Consider the following 23,199-nt stretch of genomic DNA (forward strand, 5'->3'; position numbering starts at 1 on the left):
AGATGGACTATATTGACTGTTTGTACTTGGAAATGAGTAGGGGAGCCCAGGATAATGTGACCTGAGGGACTGCCCACAGACAAGAGCATGTCTATCTGCAACATGATGGGGCAGAATTGTAGTCCAAACTCACAGAAGCTAAAAAGCATAAGAGAAACAGCCTGGCATTATAATTGCCTAGCCCGGTGTTCCCAATCTATTCTAATGTGAGAATAGGGTGTGAAAAATTACCCAACCTCCATAAGATCGCACTTTTACTATCTATTGTATAATTTTTCAATGGTGGCACTGCGGCCTAAACAATTCACTGTTAACTACAAGGTCAGCAGTTTGAGTCCACTACTTGCTCCAGCAGAGAAAGATGAAATTGTCTGCTCCCATAAACATGTACAGTTTCCAAAACCCCAAGATGCGATTCTACTCTGTACTGTCGGGTGACTGAGTGGAGATTGACTCGCAGGCAACCAAAATCAAACTCACTGCCATTGAGCTGCTGACTCATAGCGACCCCTGTGGGTTTCCAAGTCTGTAACGGCTTACAGGAGTAGAAAGTCCCATCTTTCCCCCACGGAGCTGCTGATGGATTCAAAGTGCCAAGCGGGAGGATTGCAGCCCAAACGAAGTGTAACACCTACACAGCCAAGGCTCCTTTGACTCCAGGGCAGTGTTTGGTAAAATTCAAAATTACTGGGAAACATTAATGAATCATAACTGTTTTATAACCTTTACATACATTTCTACCATTACTCCTTGGGTGGCACCAATAGTTAAATATTTGATTAGTCTAACACTGGCAGTCTGAAGCCACCCAGAGGTGCCTTGCAAGCCAGGCCTGGTAATCTGCTTCCCTTAAAAGGGTCATACCCTTAAAAGCGTAGAGGGGTGACTATCAGTTGGAACTGACAGAATGCTAGTGGCACAGTGGTTACGTCGGGCTGCTAATATCAGGGTCAGCAGTTAGTAACCACCAGCAGTTCCTCAGGAGAAAGGCAAGGCTTTCTACTCCCAAAAAGAGGTGTAGTCTCAGAAACACACAGGGGCAGTTCTACTCCGAGGAGCTGGAATAGACTAGATAGCAGTGAGTCAGTGAGTGGGTGGATGAGTGGGTGAGTGAGTGAGTGAATGAACACAATGCACTTCTTGTTTATGTTTAAAAAATAAAAGGATAGGTGCAGATACGTTAGAAACTTTATTCAACCTTGGTGCACAAAGAAATTCCTTAGTCCTCTTTATTCTAAAGTCTCCTAGCCCATGGGTTAGAAACCACTGTTTTAACTGACAATGTTAAAAGAACCGCAAGTCTTTGGGGTTTTGTTATGTTTCTGTTTTCATCCTGTAACTGATCAACTGAAATTGGAAGGGATTCTAGCAAAATATAAAAGTGATCAAGTAGCAAATTTTTATAGAACACATACTGTATCATGACACCGATCGGGCACTCTTTTTTACTTTAATAATTTTATTAGGGGCTCATACAACTCTTATCACAATCCACACATACATCAATTGTGTAAAGCACATTTGTATATATTCATTGCCTTCATTTTCAAAACATTTGCTCTCCACCTAAGCCCCTGGCATTAGCTCCTCATTTTTCCCCTCTCTCCCTGCTCCCGTCAGTCACTCTTTAAGTATCTACATATTGTACTTTTTCAAGCACATAGTCAAAGAGAATGTAAAATAACCCAACCTCTGAACAAACAATGTTTGAGAAAGATTGTTTACCCAAAAGTCCAATTGGACATGCTTAAGGAGGTACTGATTACAGAGAGCAAAAATTAAAAATAAATTATTTTTTAATTTCTCAAGATTATCAGGCTTCAAACCACCAAATAGCATCCTATAGTACAGGAATTGCAAACATTTGGAGGGATCAAAGAGTTCTTGTCAAATTGCAAATGTGTCATGTGCATTCGACCACTTTAAGTCAAGCACTCCGAGTTTCGGGATTTGGTAGATGATGGGAAAATGTAAGTAGCAATGTAAGTATCTTTCAGTTGGCAAGAGAGTCAAGTGAGGATAAGTCAAAATGCATGGGTAAGTCACAAAGCATCAACTTAGGGTATGTCAAAAAGGTTCCAGTTCATAGACTTATGGGTTTATTCCAAAGAAAACATGCTTAAACACATCGTCATGATCAGTGGCTGGCTACAGACAAGTTCTATTAGTAAGACACTTATCTTAAGATCTGATTAAAACAGTGCTTATTACAGTAGTCAAAACAACCTAGTCAACAGTACAATGAGAGATAACATAGAACAATGGAACAAAATAGATAACTCAAAAATAAACACATTCACCTACAGGCAACTGATTTTGACAAAGGACCAAAAAAAAATGTTAAATGGGATAGGAACAGACTCTTCAAAAAAAGGTATTGGAAAAATTGGATCACTGTATGCAGAAAAATGAAATGGGATTCGTACCTCACCCAAAGCATAAAAATAAACTCAAGATAGATTAGAGACCTAAATATAAACCCTAGAGGTATAAGGATCATCAATAAGAAAATTGGGACAAATTTAAGCGGCTTAGGGCAGAGCACATAGAGACTACCAAGAATAATAAAGGAAAAACACACTGTGGAAAAGACAAATTAGATGACCGGGATGGACTATGAACAAAACAATTAGGCATATCAAAAGATTTCATCAAAAGAATAAAATCAGAGCTCACAGATTGGGAAAATAATGTTTAGCAATGACATAAAAGACAAAAGTGTAATTATCAAAGTCTATACAATTCTGTATCACTTCATTAAGAAAATAACAAATGACCTAATTAAAAAGTAGACAAAAAATGTGAAGACAGTTCTCAAAAAATGACACTCAAATGGCTAACAAACACATAAAAAGTGCTCATGATCACTAGCCATCAGGAAAAGGCAAATCAAAACTAAGATGAGATACCACCACATAGCCACAATGATAGCCCACAAGTATAAAACAACCAATGCTGGAGGGGGTGTGGAGATGGAAACACTTACACACTGTTAGTGGGTTCACAACATGAACAATCATTGTGAAAAGCATTGGTGCTGCCTAAAACAAATGGGAATAGAAATATCATTCAAACCAGCCAATAAACACCCCTACTAGACATATCCCCCAAAGCAGTAAGAGACAGATACATGTTCTCCCATGTTCATCATAGCACAGTTCACAATAGCAAGAAGCTAGCAACAGCCCAAATGCAAATCAGTAAGAGAAGGGATAAAGAAACTCTGGTATACACACACAATGCAAAAAACAGTGATGTGAAGTTAAACAAGCAGCCATCTAGTGGGGAAGCAACAACACCCTCCTGCAAGAAACACACCAGCCTGTGTGATCATGAGGTGTCAACAGGTATAGGTATCTGAAGTTCCAAAACAAGTAATCAAATTGACGTGAAAGAGCATGGACAAAGTGGAGACCCAAAACCCACCTGTAAGATAATCAGTCAGTCCCTCTCAGAAGGGCCACACAGAAGGGAAGATAAATGAAGTATGCAGTATAGTATTGACCATACATAACTATCCCCTAGTTCTTTAATACTTCCTCCCTTACTATTATGGTCTTTGTTTTACCCATTAATCTTGTTAAACCTGCATATGTCTATTTATCTAATTAAGATCCTTCAGTACATGAAAGCAAGATAGATAACCCTTCAGAAACAGTAGCAGGAGTAATGATTCCCTGCATGCATGGAAAGAAGTGGGGGAATGGGGAGCTGATAGCAATGATGACTGTATAACCCCACTTGAGGGGAACGAACAACAGAATTGCAGGTGAGCAGATACATTGATGGTGTAAGATATGGTGGGGGTTGAGATATATATTATATAATAATAAGGGTTCCGTGGGGGTAGGAGGAGATAAAGGGGAGCTGATATCAAAGAGTTCAAGAAGAAAATGCTTTGAAACTAGTGATGGTAGCAATTGTACAATTATTCTTTATCAAATTGAATGATGGACTATTATAATATCTGTAAAAGCTCCTAATAAAATGATTAAAAAACAAACAAACCAGTGATACAACCATAAAACACCTCATGACATGGATGGCCCTGGAGCCCACTACGCTGAGTTAAATTAGTCAACCACAAAGGTAAAATATTATGTGAAAACCTTACTATAAAAATATATATCAAGACAATGACAGGCTTCTGTTCTTAGTTCATCTACTTTTCTAATCCAATCTCCCAAGCAATGAGGTAGTGTGGTTGCCTACTGCTCTTGAGACTACAGAAGGCTATAGGTGACAGTGAAAGTCCAGAACCCATTTACGTGGTTCCCTATGACTATGGACCAAGAATAGGAATGGACTTGTTATCAGACAGAGTATACAGAAAAGTTGTCGTTAGGTTAAAATGTGACATCTTGTCAATTGATCTCCCTTTGGATCTGATGTAAATTTGTTCCAGTTTTTAATATTTTCTGCGTTCCTTTTGAGTAAGGTTTCTCTCTTTTATTCTGTTAGTGTTGTTGAGGTTTTCTTTGTGCTATGATTTTCTGTAAATGAAATCGAGGCTAGGTAAATCTAGAGACAGCAACAGGATTAAATCGTTTCCTAGAGCATGGTAAGGAGGTTGGTGGGTAATGGGAAGCTAACAAGTACAAGGAAGAAGAAATGTTCTAAAATAGATTGTGTTGATGGCTTAACTATTGAAATATATGATACGGGAAAATTTTTTAAGTGATTCTTTCAGAAGGGATCCATCTACTGACCCAGTTAAATTCAAGGCAGAGAGGTCATGGCAACTATTCTTTGAGATTCCAAAAGGACAATCTTAATCGATTTTCTCCAAGGATGCAGGATAATTATAGTAACGAATTAGGAAGAAGTTTGAAAAACGAGGAAAGCTGCATTAGTGAGATAAAGGCCAGGAAAATTGGGCAGAGGAATTTTTTTATCCATTACAAAAAATGCACCTACTCATTCTTGAAGGATACCACGAGCTATCTTATAAAATTATCATTAAGAAACTGTAACCCATCCACCCTACAACTCTGATCTTGCCCTTTCAAATGTCTTTTTATTCTCCAAATTCAAAGAACACGGAAAAGGAACACAGTCAGAGTCGTGTAAGGATGATAAAACCGCTGCTATAATGTGGGATAAATCAAAGTATACAGAATTATTAGGGAAAGGGTTAGAGCACCACTTTCAGTAAGTACAGACGTAGACGGAAACTATCTTGAGAAATAATAGCTTCATGTTTTGATATTTCCGTTTAATTAAGGTTTCTATGATTTTTGCAACATCTTTTGATGTACTCAATATGTGTCTTTTGCCATGTCTATCAGTTTAAAATATTTAGAAAGGGCTTCAGCAGTTCAAAGCAACCACCCACTGCACTGGAGAAAGACGAGGCAGTTGGCTTCCATAGGAGTACAGCAAGTCAGAGAAGGCCATTACACTTCTGTTGGTGAATAAACTGGGTAAAGCAACCTCCTGTTGGAGGGGAGGGGGGAAGCTTAACAAAACTTCTATAGAACCCAAGGGGCAAATACACCTGGTAGTGTGCTCCTAATTGGACACCTTGGACCTAACTTCTCTCCAGCCCTTGTTGACTCAGGTTGTGTTACACACCTACAGGAACCTACTGGAACTAAATAAATGAACAAGCAAAAGGATTTCAGTTTGATCAACTATATAATATCTAAGGTCCCTTCCAGTTGAATAAAATCAAAAAAAACTCCTGGCCATCAAGTTGACACCAACTCACATTGACCCTGTTTGACAAGGTAGAACTGTCCCTATGAATTTCTGTAACTCTTTACTAGAGTAGAAAGCCTCATCGTTCTCCCAGAGCTTTCAGAACCTACACCACCACGAGGGCTCCATGGTTCCAGTGGTGTATGCTGGAAGAATGAAGGATCATTAACACATACTCGTCTAGTGTGGAATCAATCCTAAATCATATTATGAAAGATTTCTTCTAAGTAATATATTCCTTACAATTGACTTGGCATATAAGCTGAAGGACAGTAAGTTGCTTTGCATTGTTTGAGATTTCTCTTCAAAAATGTTCACTGTAATTTTAATGCAAAATAATATATGATTTCATAAAGAACTAACAGGTAACGAATAATTACAATTAAGTTTTTTGTGTTCGTTTTAAGGCTTAAGTAGGAGTAAAGGTGCCCTGGTGGTACAACGACTAAGCACTGGACTTGTAAGTAAGGGGGTATCTGTGCAAACCCATCCGCTATGTGGGAAATAAGACCTACTCCTATCCTAGAAAAATTACAGCTGAAGAAACCTTATAAGGCAGTTCCACTCTGTCCAATAGAGTCACTATGAGGCAAAATCAACTCCAAAGCATCAGGTTTGGTTCTCTGGTTTTGATGAAGAGTCCTCAACCCAGATCAGAATGTATACTAAAGGGCTTATCAATAAACAATAAAAACCATTCTCTATATATGGATGGGGAAATAGATCTACGTGCCTATATTTATAGGTTCAGTATTAAGGTGGCAGAAGAACCTTGGGCCTCTACTCAAGCACTCCCTCAATGCATGAATACTTTCTTCTATTAAATTGGCATTCTATGATGCTCACCCTCCCGACACAACCACTGAAGCCAAAGCGGGTGAACAAGCAAACGTGGTGAAGAAACCTGATGGTGCCCGGTTATCAAGAGATAGCGTCCGGGGTCTTAAAGGCTTGAAGATAAACAAGTGGCCATCTAGCTCAGAAGCAACAAAGCCCACATGGAAGAACACACCAGCTTGTGTGATCACATGCTTCCAAAGAGTTCAGTTATCAGGCATTAAAGAACAAAACATCATATCACTGGGTGCATAACTCCATGATCCGATCGCCGAAGACAAACAGGTGCATAAGCAAATGTGGTGAAGAAAGCTGATGGTGCCCGGCTATCAAAAGAGATAGTGTCTGGGGTCTTAAAGGCTTGAAGGTAAACAAGCGGTCATCTAGCTCAGAAGCAACAAAGCCCACATGGAAGAAGCACACCATAGTGAATGAAGGGGGAAGTGCAGAGTGGAGACCCAAAGCCCATTTGTCGGCCACTGGAGATCCCCCTTGCAGAGGAGTCTAGGGGAGGAGATGAGTCAGTCAGCTTTCCTTCAGTTCCTAAATGCTTCCTCCCCCCCAACTATCATGATCCGAATTCTACCTTGCAAGTCTGGAAAGGGCAGAGGATGTACACTGGTGCAGATAGGAGCTGGAGGCACAGGGAATCCAGGGCAGATGATATCTTCAGGACCAGGGGTGTGAGGGGCAACACTGGGAGGGTAGAGGGTGAGTGGGTTGGAAAGAGGGAACCGATTACAAGGATCTACATGTGACCTCCTCCCTGGGGTATGGACAACAGAAAAGGGGGTAAAGGGAGACATCGGACAGGGCAAGATATGACAAAATTATAATTTATAAATTATCAAGGGCTCATGGGGGGGACAGGTAATGGGGGAGGACAAGACCTGATGCCAAGGGCTTAAGTGGAGAACAAATGCTTTGAAAATGATGAGGGCAAAGAATGTACAAATGTGCTTTAAACAATTGATGTATGTATAGATTTTGATAAGAGTTGTATGAGTCCCTAATGTTTAAAAAAAAGAAAGAAATGAATAATCAATTACAAAAAAAATCATTCTCAACTTTGAGCCCATTAGATTTTCACACTCAACCAGTCATCTCTGTAATAATGATGTGATCAAATTGGAGGCTTAACGTAGCTTTGGTGTTTTAATTTTTTTATTAGTCTTTATGGCAATGATATTCAACATTCTGGTAAAAAATATGGTAAGGTCGGAAGAGAGACCTGATTCAACCCCTAAAGCAGCAGAGGTCAAACGACCCTTTCACAGGGTCGCCCAATTCATAACAGTAGCGAAATTACAGTTATGAAGTAGCAACAAAAATAATTTTATGGTTGGGGGTCACCACAACATGAGGAACTGTATGAAAGGGTCGCAGCATTAGGTTGAGAACCACTGCCCTAAAGTTTCTGAAAACACAAGTTGCTTTGAAGTGGAGCCAAGTGTCCTGCAATCTAGGTGATGCATAATAATCTCAAAACTAGACATATTAAAAGACATGAAAATACAATCTGAGCTTTGTGACTGTTTTAAAGAATGAAAAGAAAGGTGCTTGTTTTTAACACTTAAAGTTGCTCCTCCCGTGATTGGGGCAGAAAGTCGTGGTTTTTCCTAGTGTTGAGTATAAAAAGCAAGACTCCAAAAACAAGTGGTTTGCAGAAATTACTAAAAGTGATCGAGGTTCCCAATGCCCAATTCCCCACTCAGAGACCTCTACTTTCACAAAGCAGGTTAAAAGAAAAAGAAAAAACCCGAAGTCTTCCGAGCAAGCCCAAGAGTGAAAATAACTACGTGAAGTTTCAAGTAGAAAAGCCAGCAGCCTTCCCATTCCTGAAAGCTCCGACTGATCTGCAGCCCATGCAGACACGCCGTTTACAGCCTCACAAAACTCTGAGCGGCACCTCACTCAAAAGCTAACGGATGGGAAAATAACCTGCTCCCATGGGAAAGTTCACGGCTAAGTGCAAACTACCACGCCAAGGCGCGTCGCATCCCCACACGGACGCGAGACCGTCACTCACCCACCACTTGCCCGGAAACCCCGACCTGACGGGCTTCAGGTTCGGCAGCGCTCGCAGAGCTGCAACACGCTCTCTCGGGACGGGAGGGCAATGCCCTGTCACCGAGGCACACTGGGCGCTGCCATTTTGACAAAAACCAGGTCCTGCCCCGGAGGTCCCGCAGCCTGTCGCCCTGAGCGGAGCCCGCAGGTCGGGACAATATTCTCTCTTCGCCTCCAAGCTCCTCGCGCCCCGTCGCCCGCGCGACGACGCCCCTGCGTCCCGCGCCTGCCTCACGGACTCGGCCGGGACGCTACGACCGCGGCACACGCACCCAGGCACGCAGGCAGCGCCGGGGCCGGCCCTTGCTCGAGGGGCGTGGCTTGCCGTCGCACGGGGGCGGGGCCTGGCGTCGCTCGGGGGCGTGGCTCGCCCTCGGTAACCCAGGCAACAGCGGCCCGCCGGGCGGAGCCAAGCGCCGCGGGACGCAAAGCCTGAGCCCGAGCGAACGTGTCGGACTGACTGACGGACGGACAGACAGACAGACGGGACTGCAGCCCTGAGAGCCGGAGAGTACGACCTCGTCCCCGAAGGACGGGCAGGGCGACTCCAGCCGGGCCTAGTCACTGGGCCGCTCCTCCCTCCCGCCACCCGACTCCACAGCACCGCTTGGCCGGCCGCGCCTCGCCAGCGGCTGTAGCTGCCCCGAGCGCTGCCTGCGCGTTTCTCCGCGCGCCTCGCGGGGTTCCCGGGCTCCTCCCGAGGCGAAGCCGCGACGCGGGATGCCGGGGCACGGGCCTGGAGGCTCAGCCCCGCCTGCGAGGCGGCCCCCGGTTTCGCTTTGCTGCCGGTGCTTCTAGGATTTGTTTTTTTGATCGTTTGTTTGTCTTTGCACCGTTTGAAACTTTGTGGGTTGGGTTAGGGACCTCGGTGGAAAGGACCCATTTATTATTTTTTTAATTTCCAAAATGGCAGCCTCCAGCCGCGCACAAGTGTTAGATCTTTACCGGGCCATGCTGAGAGAGAGCAAGCATTTCAGCGCCTACAATTACAGGTGACCCAGCCTGGCGGCTGCGGGGTTCGGGAAGGGGTGAGGGCAGGAAGCCCGCCCGCGCGGCGCCCTATTCTAGGGCTGCGGCGAGAAGGGCTCAAAGCTCCGCCAGCCAACAGCTAGCGCCAGTCTAAGGGCGGGCGCGGGCCGCGGGATGTGAGCGGCTGTGGGGAGCAGCGGGCTTGGTTGGGATTCCAGCGGGGCATTTGTTCGGTTCTTGCGACCTCTCGCCTCCATCCGGATAGTTTGGTGGTTGCTCTTGGAGCCCTGGGCGCTGGTGTTCTTTCTGCCGCAAAACGGGTCGCCTTGAAATTGACAAGTGATGAAAGCTAGGCTTGATATTGGCACACAGTTCCCACAGTGAAAAAACGGCCTGGGAGAGGACATGCCTGAGAGCACTTGATTTTAAAAAAAAAAAAAAAAGTGGAAACTTTCTAACCTTGGATCATTAACTGAAACCCCTGTATTTCACTCTTCTTGTTTGTAAAATTAGACTTGCACTGCATCATCTTTAATGAATTTCCAGTTGGAGATCATGAGCCAGGAGGTGAAAGCCAAAAATAAAAACTAACCTTGTTCAAGGGAATAATACTAAGTCAAAAGGGGTGAACTGCTGGAAAATATTTACCCCTAAGCCAACCGATTACCATCAAGTCAAACCCATAAGCCAGAGTAGAACTGCTCCATAGGGTTTCAGAGACCGTGGGTCTTGATGATAGCAGGCAGCCTCGTTGTTCTGAGCAGTACTTGCTGGATTTGAACTCCCAGCCTTGCAGTTAGCCACACAAACATTAAGCTACTGTGCCACTAGGGTTCCTTAGTCCCAACCCCACTGCTGTTGAGTCGATTTCAACTCAGAACAATTCCAAATAGAATTTTCCAGACTCTTAAGTCTTTATGGGAACAAACAACTTCATTTTTTCTAGTAGGTAGGAAACTAGAACTGAGTTTCAGTTTACATAAAGTAATACTAAAGTTATATAAGAGTAAAGAAATACGTTAGATTTCCTTTGAGATATATACTTAAGTTGTTGTTGGGTGTAGTGGAATCAGGTGATGTCAAGTGAGTTCTTAACAGCACAAAGGACTACCCTGTACTGTGCCATCCTCACAATTATTCGGGTTGGGCATATTGTTACACCCATTCACTCAGTCCCTCTCCTTGGCTATTGTGTGCTTTTTTTGTTGACCTGCCAAGCCTGAGATCCTATTCCAGGGATAGTAACCTGTGTTAGTCCCGGTTAACTAGAGAAACAAATCCATGGGACACTCGTGTGTAAGAGAGTTTTATATAAAAGAGCAAGTATATATGGAGAAAGCATCCTTGCCCAGTCCAGATCAAGACCACAAGTTCAATAATAGCCCATAAGTCCAATACTAGTCCATAATTCTCCAGACTTACACAGCCACATGCAATGATGTAGACTTCAGGAAGATCACAGGCAGGTGAATGGAAAGTCTTATGGATCCAATGGCAGTGGAAGTACTTCCAGGGCTCTGGCTGCCATCACAATGACTGCATGTGGCTTGTCAACAGGAATGTATAAGCGGAGAGTGTGGCTCACGTACAGGAAGAAAGGAAGTTCCCAGAATCCTCATGAGAAGGCCATGACCCCAAGGAGTCATCATCAGGCTGTGACCTGATTGACAGGATAGACTCCACCCTTTCACTCTTTTTTGTTTTGTTTTTGATACACACAGACCTTTCACTCTTAATATCCTCAAGTTTGCATAAGATTATGTAACTACTACACCTAATAACATGTCATCTCCCCATCCTTGTTTCCAAGGATCATTCTGGCTATACTTCTAACAGGACAGATTTGTTCATTCTTCTGGTATATATAATATTCACCACCATAATTCAAGGGAATTAATGCCCCTTTGCCTTTCTTATTAACTGTCCTTTCACATTCATTTGAGGTGATTATAATACATGACTTGGGTTAGTTTTTTTTAAACAATTTATTAGGGGCTCATATAACTCATCACAGTCCATACATATACATACATCAATTGTGTAATGCACATCTGTACATTCTTTGCCCTAATAATTTTCTTTTATTCTCCTTTTTTTACATTTTATTAGAGATTCACACAACTCATCACAATCTATACATATACATACATCAATTGTATAAAGCACATCCATACATTCCCTGCCCCAATCATTCTCAAAGCATTTGGTGTCCACTTAAGCCCTTTGCATCAGGTCCTCTTTTTTTTTCCCCTCCCTCCCCACTCCCCCCTCCCTCATGTGTCCTTGGTAATTTATACATCGTTATTTTGTCATATCTTGCCCTATCCAGAGTCTCCCTTCCCCCCCTTCTCTGCCGTCCCTCTCCCAGGGAGGAGGTCACATGTGAATCCTTGTAATCAGTTCCCCCTTTCCAACCCACTCACCCTCCAATCTCCCAGCATCGCCCCTCACACCCTTGGTCCTGAAGGTATCATCCACCCTGGATTCCCTGTGCCTCCAGCCCTCATATGTACCAGTGCACAACCTCTGCCCTATCCAGCCCTGCAAGGTAGAATTCGGATCATGGTGGTTGTGGGGAGGAAGCATCCAGGGTCTGGGGGAAAGCTGTGCTCTTCATCGGTACTACCTCGCACCCTAATTAACCCATCTCTCCTAAACCCCTCATATATGAGGGGATCTCCATTGGCCGACACTTGGGCCTTGGGTCTCCACTCTGCACTTCCCCCTTCATTCAATATGGTATATATATATATATATATATATATATATATATATATATATATATATACACACATACATATATATATATACACATACACATATCTTTTTTTTTTTTTGCATGATGCCTTATACCTGGTCCCTTTGGCACCTCGTGATCGCGCTGGCCGGTGTGCTTCTTCCATGTGGGCTTTTTTGCTTCTGAGCTAGATGGCCACTTGTTCACCTTCAAGCCTTTAAGACCCCAGACACTATCTCTTTTGATAGCCAGGCACCATCAGCTTTCTTCACCACATTTGCTTATGCACACTTGGGTTAGTTTTCAACAGCATTTTTAAAAATCATTTTTTAGGGTTCTCATATAAATCACAATCCATACATCTATTGTCAATCACATTTGTACATTTGTTGCCATATTCTCAAAACATTTTCTTTCTACTTGAGCCCTTGGTATCAGCTCCTCATGTCTTACACTGTCTAATGTCTCCCTTTTCTGTTGTCCGTCCCCCAGGGAGGGGGGTTATATGTAGATCCTTGTGATCAGTTTCCCTTTCTCCCCCACCTGCTTATCCTGGTATCTCTACTCATTATTGGTCCTGAGGGGTTTATCTCAACAACATTTTTAACAGCATTTTTTCCCCTATACCATTGATTTCTTGACTGCTGCCTCATGAATGTTGATGTTGATCCAAGTAATCCTTGGATCCTCAACAACTTCATTCTTTTGTTTGTTTATAACATTGGTCCAGTTATGAGGACTGTGGTGTTTGCACGTTGAGTCATAATTCATACTGAGTTACACTCTTCAATCTTTGTCAGTTGTTGCTTCCAGTACTCTCCGATTTCTGCAAACAAGGTGATCTGCATGTTGCAGATTGTTAGTGAGCCTCTTCCAATCCTGATGCCGTGATTTCACATAGTTCAGCTTCTCAGATTATTTGCTCAACATACAGAATGAATAAATGCACAACCCTAACACACACCTTTCCTAAAACTTGTTCTTTCAAACAAGAAGCCCTGGTGGCAAAATGGGTTATGCATTCACTACTAACTACAAAGGTCAGCAGTTTGAAACCCCCAGCTGCTCCGCAGGAGAAACACAAGGCTTTCTACTGTGGTAAAGAGTTACTGTCTTGGAAACCCACAGGGGCAATTTTACTCTTTTTATAGGGTCACTGTTAGTCTGAATGGACTTGAAGACCATGAGTTTAGTTTTGGGTTTTGTTCTGTTCAAATGATTACTTCTGGCCCATGTGCAGGTTCCTAATGAGTAAAATTAAGTGTAGTATGAGTTGGGGTGGGGTGCCAGCCCCCCCACCATTAACCATGGGTTCAGTAAGCACGATTGTACAGTTGAGATATATGAAAATTATATTAAAGTCAGCATGAGCATAAGAGATATTGCAATAATGGAGTCAGACACATTTCATAGTAGAATGCTCACCTCAGCCCCACTTGGTGGTCCATGTGGAGAGAGGGGGAAAGGAAGGAGGACACAGGGAAAGGGAAACGGGAGGAGAGGCCAAGAGAGGAGCTGAGAGAGAGGGCGATCTCTATTGTTAACCCAGGCCTATATACCTTTTGGGGGCATGCAAGCCCACTGATTACAGGTAAAGACGTGTCACAGGAAGGGGTTGCACTGTTGGTTATACAGCAATGAAAGGGATATACATGCAATAGGAAGAGGAGGGATTGGAGGTATACATGTGACAAGATGGGCAGATCCTAGATTTAGGATGGCAGCTTAACTGTGTGACCTGTTATCTGGATCTCCACAGGAACCATTCTCAGTAAGGGGTAAACCCCACCTACAAGAACTAAATAGATGACTGCAGGTCTGTCCATTGTCCTTAACAGCAGGGAGCGGGGTGATCTCTTACAGGGAAGATGCCTGCAAGCATCTGACCTGCCCCCAAAATTAAGTGTCTGGAAGTCCCATTTTTTTGCAGTGGTTTTCATAGTTTGTTATGAGCCATAAAGGTAAAAACAGATAAACATCTTTCCAATAGTCTGCTTCCAAACAAGATTCAGCTGATAGCAACAATGATTTCTCTCATTCCTCCTCATTTGAGCCTGGCTTAAGTTTCTGGAGGTCCCTGTCAGTGTACTGCTTCAACAATTTTTAAATTACCTTCAACAAAATTGTGCTTACATATGATGCTGTTAAATAATAACAGTGTTCTCTGTATCTCTTTTTAAAGGAGCATGAATACAGATGTATTCCAGTTGATTGGCCAGATACCTTCCAAATTTCTTGGCACAAATGAGGGAGCACTTTCAGTGCTGCATCTGTTTATTGAAACATTTCCTTTGGTGTACCATCAATTCCTGGAGCCTTGTTTATGGCCCAGAATCTCAGCTGATGCAGTGGGGTAAGGATTAAGCTGCTAATTAATTGTGGCAGTTTCAGTCCACCAGCCATTCCAATTTTAAAGTAGAAGTCAGTGTGCTTCACTAAAAGACCTGCAATGTGGGAAATCCTATGGAGCAATTCAATACTGCGTTATTGAAATGCTATGAGTTGATCACAGTGGGTCTTTGATTTTGTCAATACCTTCAGTGCAGTGGGTCTTTGATTTGTCAGTACCGTCAATGCAGATTGGACTTCTTCCTTCAGTAGCATCAGTTCTTGATCGTATCTTACCACCTGGAGTGCTGGTTCTTAGGAGCCCTGGTGGCACAGTTGTTACACCTTGGGCTCCTGATTGCAAGGTCAAGAGTTCAAAGTCACTAGCGACCCCTTTGGGGGTTGAATGACCCTTTCACGGGTCACCCGATTCATAACAGTAACAAAATTTCAGTTATGAAGGAGCAACGAAAGTAAATTTATGGCTGGGGGTCACCACAACATGAGGAACTGTATTAAAGGGTCATGGCATTAGGAAGGTTGAGAACCACTTCATTAAGAGTTACTGTCTTTGAAACTCACAGAAGTTCTGTCCTGTCTTATGGCACAGGGTTGCTATGAATTGACATCAGCTGGATGGCAGCAAGTTTGCTTTTATTTATTTTGTTCTTATTAATTTTCAACTTTTACATTGCAAACAGCAGTATTATACTTGCATGTTGATTGCATGCTTGATCAATTTTGACTGTAGACATTGGTAAAATCTTTAAATTTCTTCATCTTCAGCATTAGTGATTGATGGCTAAACTTGAATAATAGTGTATTGAATTGTCTTCCTTATAGACATAACGATATTATCCTATCACTGTACTTCAAGACAGATCTTTTTTTTTTCCCCTTGACTTTTTTTTTAAAAAACATTTTATTAGGGACTCATACAACTCTTATCACAATCCATACATACATCAATTGTGTAAAGCACATCTGTACATGCTTTGCCCTCATCATTTTCAAACCAGGAGCCTGCACAGATATAGAGTTATTGTGCCTCTGAGAACTCACTGCGAGCGAGTCAATACTGACTCTTAGCAATCCCCTGTGGAGTTCCAAGACTATAACTGTTTATGGGAGTAGAAAGTCCAGTCTTTCTCCGACAGAGCTGCTGGTGGTTTTAAACTACCAGCCATCATCATTTTCAAAGCATTTGCTCTCCACTTAAGTCCTTGACATCAGGTCCTCATTTTTTTCCCTCCCTCCCTGCTTCCCCCTCCCTAATGAGTCCTCGATAATTTATAAATCATTATTTTGTTATATCTTGCCCTGTCTGACGTCTCCCTTCACCCCCTTTTCTGTTGTCCGTCCTCCAGGGAGGAGGTCACATGTAGATCCTTGTAATCGGTTCCCTCTTTCCAACCCCCTCTCCCTCTATCCTCCCAGTATCGCCCCTCACACCCCTGGTCCTGAAAGTATCATCCGTCCTGGATTCCCTGTGCCTCCAGCTCCTATCTGCACAAGTACATCCTCTGCTGTATCCAGACTTGTAAGGTAGAATTCGGATCATGATAGTGGGGGGGGGGTGAGCAATTAGGAACTGGAGGAGAGCTGTATTCTTCATCGGTGCTACATCACACCCAGACTGACTCATCTCCTCCCCTAGACCCCTCTGTGAGGGGATCTCCAGCGGCTGACAAATGGGCTTTGGGTCTCCACTCTGCACTTCCCCCTTCATTCACTATGGGAAGATTTTTTTTCTAATGATGCCTTATACCTGATCCCTTCGACACCTTGCAATAGCACAGGCTGTTGTGCCTCTTCCATGTGGGTTCTGCTGCTTCTGAGCTAGATGGCCACTTGTTTACCTTCAAGCCTTTAAGACCCCAGACACTATCTCTTTTGATAGCCGGGCACCATCAGCTTTCTTCACCACATTTGCTTATTCACCCGCTTTGGCTTCAGCAGTTGTGTCGGGAGGGTGAGCATCATAGAATGCCAATTTAATAGAAGAAAGTATTCATGCATTGAGGGAGTGCTTGAGTAGAGGCCCAAGGTCCTTCCGCCACCTTAATACTACATGTCTTCGTCCAGACCTCTATAAATGCCCTTTGCCTCCTAGCTCTTTCCTCTATTTCCCTTGACTTTCCTCCTCAAGACAGATCTTGAACTATTCTTTGCAATGAGGAATGTGACACCATTTCTCCTCAATTTGTTGTTTCCTCAGCATGAAGACGATGATCATCTAATTCCCATTGTACAGTACCAGTCCATTTTCAGCTCACTAATGCCTAGGATATCAGTCTTTGTGCATTCATTCTTCACTGCTTTCATTTTGCGTGTGTTGGCTTCTGTATTGCCGTGATAGTGGAAACTGTGCCACTGGTATTTTGAATGCCAGTAGGGTCAGCTAGAGGGGGCAAGTTTCAGGGAGCTTCCAGACAGAACAGACAACGAAGAAGTCATGGGCTGCCCTCTTCCAAGGAAGGAGTCACAGAAACTTCGAGCATTGCCACATGCTGAAGACCCAAAGAAAGGAAGCAGAACATTGTTGGAGATGGTGCCGGAGGATGGACCCCTTGGTCCTCAGGGCGCTCAAAATGTGACCTTGGAGGAGCTGCCTGGTAGGAGTGAAATCAACCATGGAGACTGGAATAGAGTAACGCCTTGGTAGTGGAACCTTATGTATCTTCATTTGCTGATGAGTTACGACTCAAGGTAAGGAGAAATAACTGTAAAAGTCTGTGAAGAATCGGAACTTGGAATACACACAGAATGAATCTAGAAAATCTGCTGCTGCACAAGACCGCTTCAGGGTGCTGAAAAGCAAGGATGTTACTGTGCCAACGAAGGTGCGTCTGACCCAAGCCATGGTATTTCAATCACCTCATATGCATGTGAACGTTAGACACTGATTAAGGAAGACCAAAGAAGAACCAAGGCGCTTGAATTGTGCTGATGAATATTGAAATCCCATGGAACACTAAAAAGCAGTTCTGGAAGAAGTACGACCAGAGTGCTCCTTGGAGATAAGGATGGTGAAGCTTTATTTTACATACAGATTGTCATGTGAGACCAATCCTTGGGGAAGGATGTCATGCTTGGTGAAATGGAGAGACAGCATAAAAGAAGATTCTCAAGGAGATGGATTGACACAGTGGCTACAACAATCGACTCAGGCATAGAAACAATTGTGAGGATGGCACAGGGCCAGGCAGTATTTTGTTCTGTTGTACATAGTCACTGAGTGAGAACCAACTCAGGGCACCTAACAACATTAACAATTTTCCTAGATTCATACTTTCCACCATCAATGTTCTATATATTGTTTATATATTACTGTGTGCTTACAGCTGTTCTCATTTTTAATTGTGTCATATTGGCAAATGAAGGCCTTAAAAGCTTAGGTTCATCAACATCATTGAGGTTGATCTACTTTGAAGTTACAACTCTTCCTTGTTCATATTTTGAGTATTTTCAGACCTGAGGGATTCATTTTCCAACACTTTTTCACACAAGGTACTACTGTAATGCTTAAGGTTTTCAGTGACAAAATTTCCAGACGTAGATTGCCCAGACCTTTCTTCCTAGTCTTAGTCTGTCTTAGTCTGGAAACTCCACTGAAATCTATGCACCATGGTAATTTAAATATCATAGCATAGTTTCCAACAACACACAGCCACAATAGTACAATACACTGACAGGTGGAAACACACACACACATCTCTATCATAATATTATGGGCCCTGTCTATTTCTCCACTTTCCTAGTCTGCCAGTTCCGTGTACTTAAATTATATGCATTGAATTATATCAATTTTTTAGATGTACCATGTTCATATAGACTTCCGTGGCTTTACAAGTGCTTTTCGTCCTATCTGACAAGCTGTTTATCATCCTTGTCTAGAGTTCTTCCTCTTCCTTTGAGAGTCATCTCACTCCTGATCTTCTGTGGACAAAATTTGCCTGATGCTTCTCATTCCACAGCCCCCCTTCTGCCTTGTTCTCTGCACTTACCCAAACAAGTCCTATTCTTTATTCATTTGGGTTAGTGATTCCCAAAATATCTTAAGCTTACTTAGGCCAGGTCCTGGCGATGGACAGAAAGGTGAGAGAGCTTTGGATTCATCAAGGCATTTGCAATTGGTGCAATTGAGGCCTGTGTGAGACAAAGTCACACAGAATTATTATCACAGGTAATGAGTGCTCTGTCAAAAGTATGCATAGATGTAGAATCAAGAAGATCTCCAAAAAATTAAAGTGGACTGTTTTACACACTTAAATATTCCAAAGGTCATTAGTTTATACTCAAATATTCCAAAGATCATAGGGTATATCTTTTAATATTCATCGTGTTAGACATTTTTAACAAAAACTTGCAAGTTAATAATCTTAGTACATCTTAACATTTTAATGAAGAATAATTTTTTCCTTCCAAGAAATTAGAAGAATGACATTGGTGTTTTGGTAATTTGAGGCTTATTAAACTGCAACATTGTTCATTAGTTTATTTCTAAAATCTATTCCTATTTCACAAGTCGTGTAGTCTCCATTTTATTTACTTATTTTCATTTATGGGGGACTCTTATAGATCTTATCACAATCCATACACGCATCCATTGTGTCAGGCACATCTGTACATATGTTGCCATCATCATTTTCAAAACATTTTCTTTCTGCTTGAGCCCTTGGGGAAACTCTACTTTAGACTCATTAGAGAATGAGTGCAAGTAGCAAATGTCACCCTGGAGTTGTGAAAATAGTCATGGCTCGTGGACCTCCTGACACTCTCAGAGATCCGATTGGTCCCTGAGCCACGCCTTGATAAGATTCAGAAATAGGACAAGCAAAAAGAGCAGTCTTAGGAAGTCAAGAGCATCCCATGCTTGAGGATGGTACCTGTGGTCAGCAAGGCACCTTGCTTTTGTTCCAGTGATTAGGGAAAAATCATCCCTGGGTTTGACGATATAATTTTCTGACTTTCATCAGAGCTGTTTTCTTAGAAGAGTGAAGCCTGTAGTGCAGCGGTTCTCAACCTGCGGGTCACCACCCCTTTGAGGTCAAACACATGTTTCCGATGGTCTTAGGAACTGAGACACCGCTCCTCTATCCTCTCCAGGAGGGTCCGCCCACATTGCAGTTACACCTATATGCAAGTACCCGGCGTGATGACATCATAGCGCCAACCCCATTACATAAACCCTGTACAAATACAGGTGTTTGTGATAGGGTTGATGCCATAGTGTAGAAAACAGTTCAGCTACTCTTAAAAGCAACTACTGCCCATTCACAGTCAAAGTCAAAGATGTTCTTGAGACAGCACAACAATTGTTCTTTGAACTTATTAACAGCGAAGCAACGAGAACTGATTTCTCTACAATGCCAGTTACAAAATTCTGGCTCAAGTGTTTGCAGTCATAGCCTGTTATGTCTGAGACTTGTTGCGCCTTTTTCTTCCATTTCCAACAACATATCTTTGTGAAACAGGGTTTTCCAGCTTATTGGTTATCAAGTCTAAATACAGAAGTAGACTTGTGGAAGATGATCTTCGTTGTGTTCTTGCAAAGACTGCCCTGAGAATTTCTGATCTGCTGAGAAACTTATCTCAACCTTCCCACTGAAGTTGACTTATTACGCTTACTGTTGCAGAATGTAGCAATGTAGTTTACTGTTGTTATAGTAAGACTGTTACCCACGCTACACCATGCTTTAAGACAAAATTTCATTTATTTGTCATTAGAAATTACTTCACAATATATAATTACATATTTTTCTGATTAATCACTGCTTTAATTATGTTAAATTTGTAACAGTGAAAATACATCCTGCATATCAGATGTTTACATTATTATTCATAACAGTAGCAAAATTATAGTTATGAAGCAGCAACGAAAATAATTTTATGGTTTGGGATCACCACAACATGAGGAACTGTATTAAAGGGTCGCAGCACTGGGAAGGTTGAAAACCACTGCTATAGAGGATTGAAAAACCAACTTGAAAATATTTGTTACAGTAAATGTAGCACACTCAGTCTTTCAGGAATTCTGGTTAACACAATAGCAATATCAACCCAAAGATATTCAATGTCACAGTTTCTCTCATTACAGCTGACACAGATAAAAAGGTTTTCTAGCTTCTTGAATGGTAAATTATTAGCTTGATAAATTCCAGCCCTTCAATTACCGTGAGATACACACTATGCAATTGAACGAGCATTAGTTAAGTCTATGAATGCAGTCAAATTGAGGCAAGTAAATAATGACTGTTGTTACGAGGTTTATTCTCAAGTCACTAGAACTCTGGTTAAAAAATTACTTGTCTAATAAATCCAGATTGAAAAGCTGAGGACTTAGAACCTTGAACTCCTCAAGAAAACAGGGACAAAGCTGGATTTCCTGCACCTGTGTATACATTGCTATGACCCTGACTACCTCTTCTTCCCAGTGGGTCTGATTAATCAAAAGTGCTAACATGATAGTGCCAATCTAATATGAGTGGTTTTAGCACCAAGCACCTTTCACCTCCTAAACATGGCAGCTAATTGAAGACCATAGTGCCAAATAGCCTTCCCCTCTGGAACAAATGGAGGCCACATTGTTTTGTTCACAATACTTCCTGGAAAGCAGTGGAAGAGGCCGAAGGTATCAGAGAATAATGTAGGAAGGCCTGGGAGCAGATGGATTACAAATGCAAGATGGTGTTGCTTTTCTTAATGTTGTCATCATGTTAGGCATATGAAATATATAAAAGTCGAGCTCAAGAAACTTAATAGAATATGCGCATTGGAATAATACCAAAACACCAGAGATTTGCCAAGTGCAATCGGGTTGAAAATACAATTTTCATAATTATTATAATAATATAAAAATAGCATTGTAGAGATTATTTCAATCCTCTACACCTAACCTTTATCTAAGGGGTTCCTGGTGCCCCCGTGGGCTAAGTGGTAGTCTGCTAACTGCAAAGTTAGTGGCTTGGACCCAGCAGCCACTGAGGTGGGAAGATGAGTAGTGGCTTCTATAAAGACTAAGAAGCTATAGGGAACAGTTCTGTCATTGTTGAGCTGCTGTACCAGTTCACCTTTTCACTGACCCTTTGCTTTACCACGCTTGGTGTTCTTTTCCAGGGACTGGTCTCTCCTGATAATGTGTCCAAAGTACATGAAACAGAGTCTACAAATAATGTCTGTAAATGCATATTTGAGGGGGCTGAAAAACATTTGTGGAAAAATCAAAAGACAATACAGTTTTTCCACAAACTTTTGAAGTTCTCGTATATGTTACAAAATCTTGAAGAAACAGTAAAATGACATATGTTATAAGCAGCCAAATAAGAGTTTGGCTCACTGCGAAGTGTTGAACAAAGTATACATCTCTGAAAATGGTTTTACCTTTTTATCTCAGTGTATACAAGAACACAGAGAAATAAGGGAGGAATAAAGGAGACAATGACTTTATTAAATTATTCTAAGTTCTTCACAAATTAAATCTGACATTTGCTCTGAATCTATACTGTGGGGGCTCATTAATAGCCTCTGCTACTTTTTAGAAAGACTGTTGTTACCTGTCCCATAGAATTATGAGTTTCTGTGAGCCAGAAAACAGCTTCTTAGGCTTCTGAAAAATTATTTGTTTTCATTAAATATGCTTGGAGTTACCAAAGGATTCTTTTTTTTCTTTTTAAAATTTTTGCAAAATTCTGCCATGTTGACTGATAATGGTTTTGAAAAATAAGAATTCCCATAAAACAAGAGAAAAAACGTTTTAAGATACCTGGACTCAGAGAATTTCCCAGCCTGAATTTGAGAAATGTGTATAAATAAAGGTTTGTTTTTATTTTATACTGTATAATAGAAAACTTACTACCATCATGTCAATTTGGATTCACAGGGAAGTCATAATTATTAGATCTATTATTAGATATACTGACTTTTGCTTGAAGTTTTTAAGTGCGCTATTCTATTTGTACTTCACCTTAGCCCTGAAAGCATTTTAAAAGAATAAAAACATACCCAACAAAATACAGTAAAATTAAATAATTGTTAAAATTTTAAAAATAATAATTTAGAGGATGAGAGCATAGGAAAAGTAAAGGGAGATAATTTAAATAAATGAGTTAAATTATTTAAAGCATCTTTATGCTGATGTAGGGTAGCATTATTATGCAAAGTGTAATTACAACAGACTGACATAAAACTTATAATAAGCATAATAGAAAGTTGACTGTTAATGATTTACATCAACAGCCAATTTTAGACTTGGTTGTGAATTAAATTCCTTTATGTGATTACTTCTCTATGGCCCCATACCTGCATCACACTTCCTCAAGTAATAGAATTTTATAACAGTTTTAGCATTTACTTTTCAGTTAACTGGTACTTAAGTCAACTTAGGAGAATGCTAACCATCAGAAACTAAACTTAATAATAAAATTAGATGTGTTTCATGAACTACATGAGTTAGTTAGTTTATTGTGCCAACCTGGCCGATAAACACATGTGGGGTTAATTGAAGGGTAGAGGGATAAATGACTTTGTGAGCCTGGCCTTTCTTCCAGATCTCAGGT

At 41.7% G+C, this 23,199-nt stretch overlaps 2 protein-coding genes across 4 annotated transcripts in view; one reads left to right on the forward strand and one right to left on the reverse strand.

The window, feature by feature from the left end:
• Window positions 1-8,869, reverse strand: part of FARS2 (phenylalanyl-tRNA synthetase 2, mitochondrial) — a 605,344-nt gene extending 596,475 nt beyond the window's left edge. Inside the window, exon 1 of one of the 3 annotated variants that reach the window (XM_075554131.1) lies at window positions 8,571-8,869. The gene's annotated coding sequence lies outside the window, so the exon portion shown is untranslated. Of the gene's footprint in view, window positions 1-8,566 lie in introns of all 3 variants that reach the window. The other 2 variants (XM_075554130.1, XM_075554129.1) reach the window with 2 other exon arrangements.
• Window positions 8,870-9,337: 468 nt separating this feature from the next.
• Window positions 9,338-23,199, forward strand: part of LYRM4 (LYR motif containing 4) — a 134,999-nt gene continuing 121,137 nt past the window's right edge. The window contains exon 1 of the mRNA XM_075554132.1: window positions 9,338-9,599. Within this exon, the coding sequence (XP_075410247.1) occupies window positions 9,514-9,599 (86 nt within the window). The 5' untranslated portion in view covers window positions 9,338-9,513. The remainder of the gene's footprint in view (window positions 9,600-23,199) is intronic.

The sequence above is a fragment of the Tenrec ecaudatus genome, chromosome 7, assembly GCF_050624435.1.
Source record: "Tenrec ecaudatus isolate mTenEca1 chromosome 7, mTenEca1.hap1, whole genome shotgun sequence".
Taxonomy (NCBI): Eukaryota; Metazoa; Chordata; class Mammalia; order Afrosoricida; family Tenrecidae; genus Tenrec; species Tenrec ecaudatus.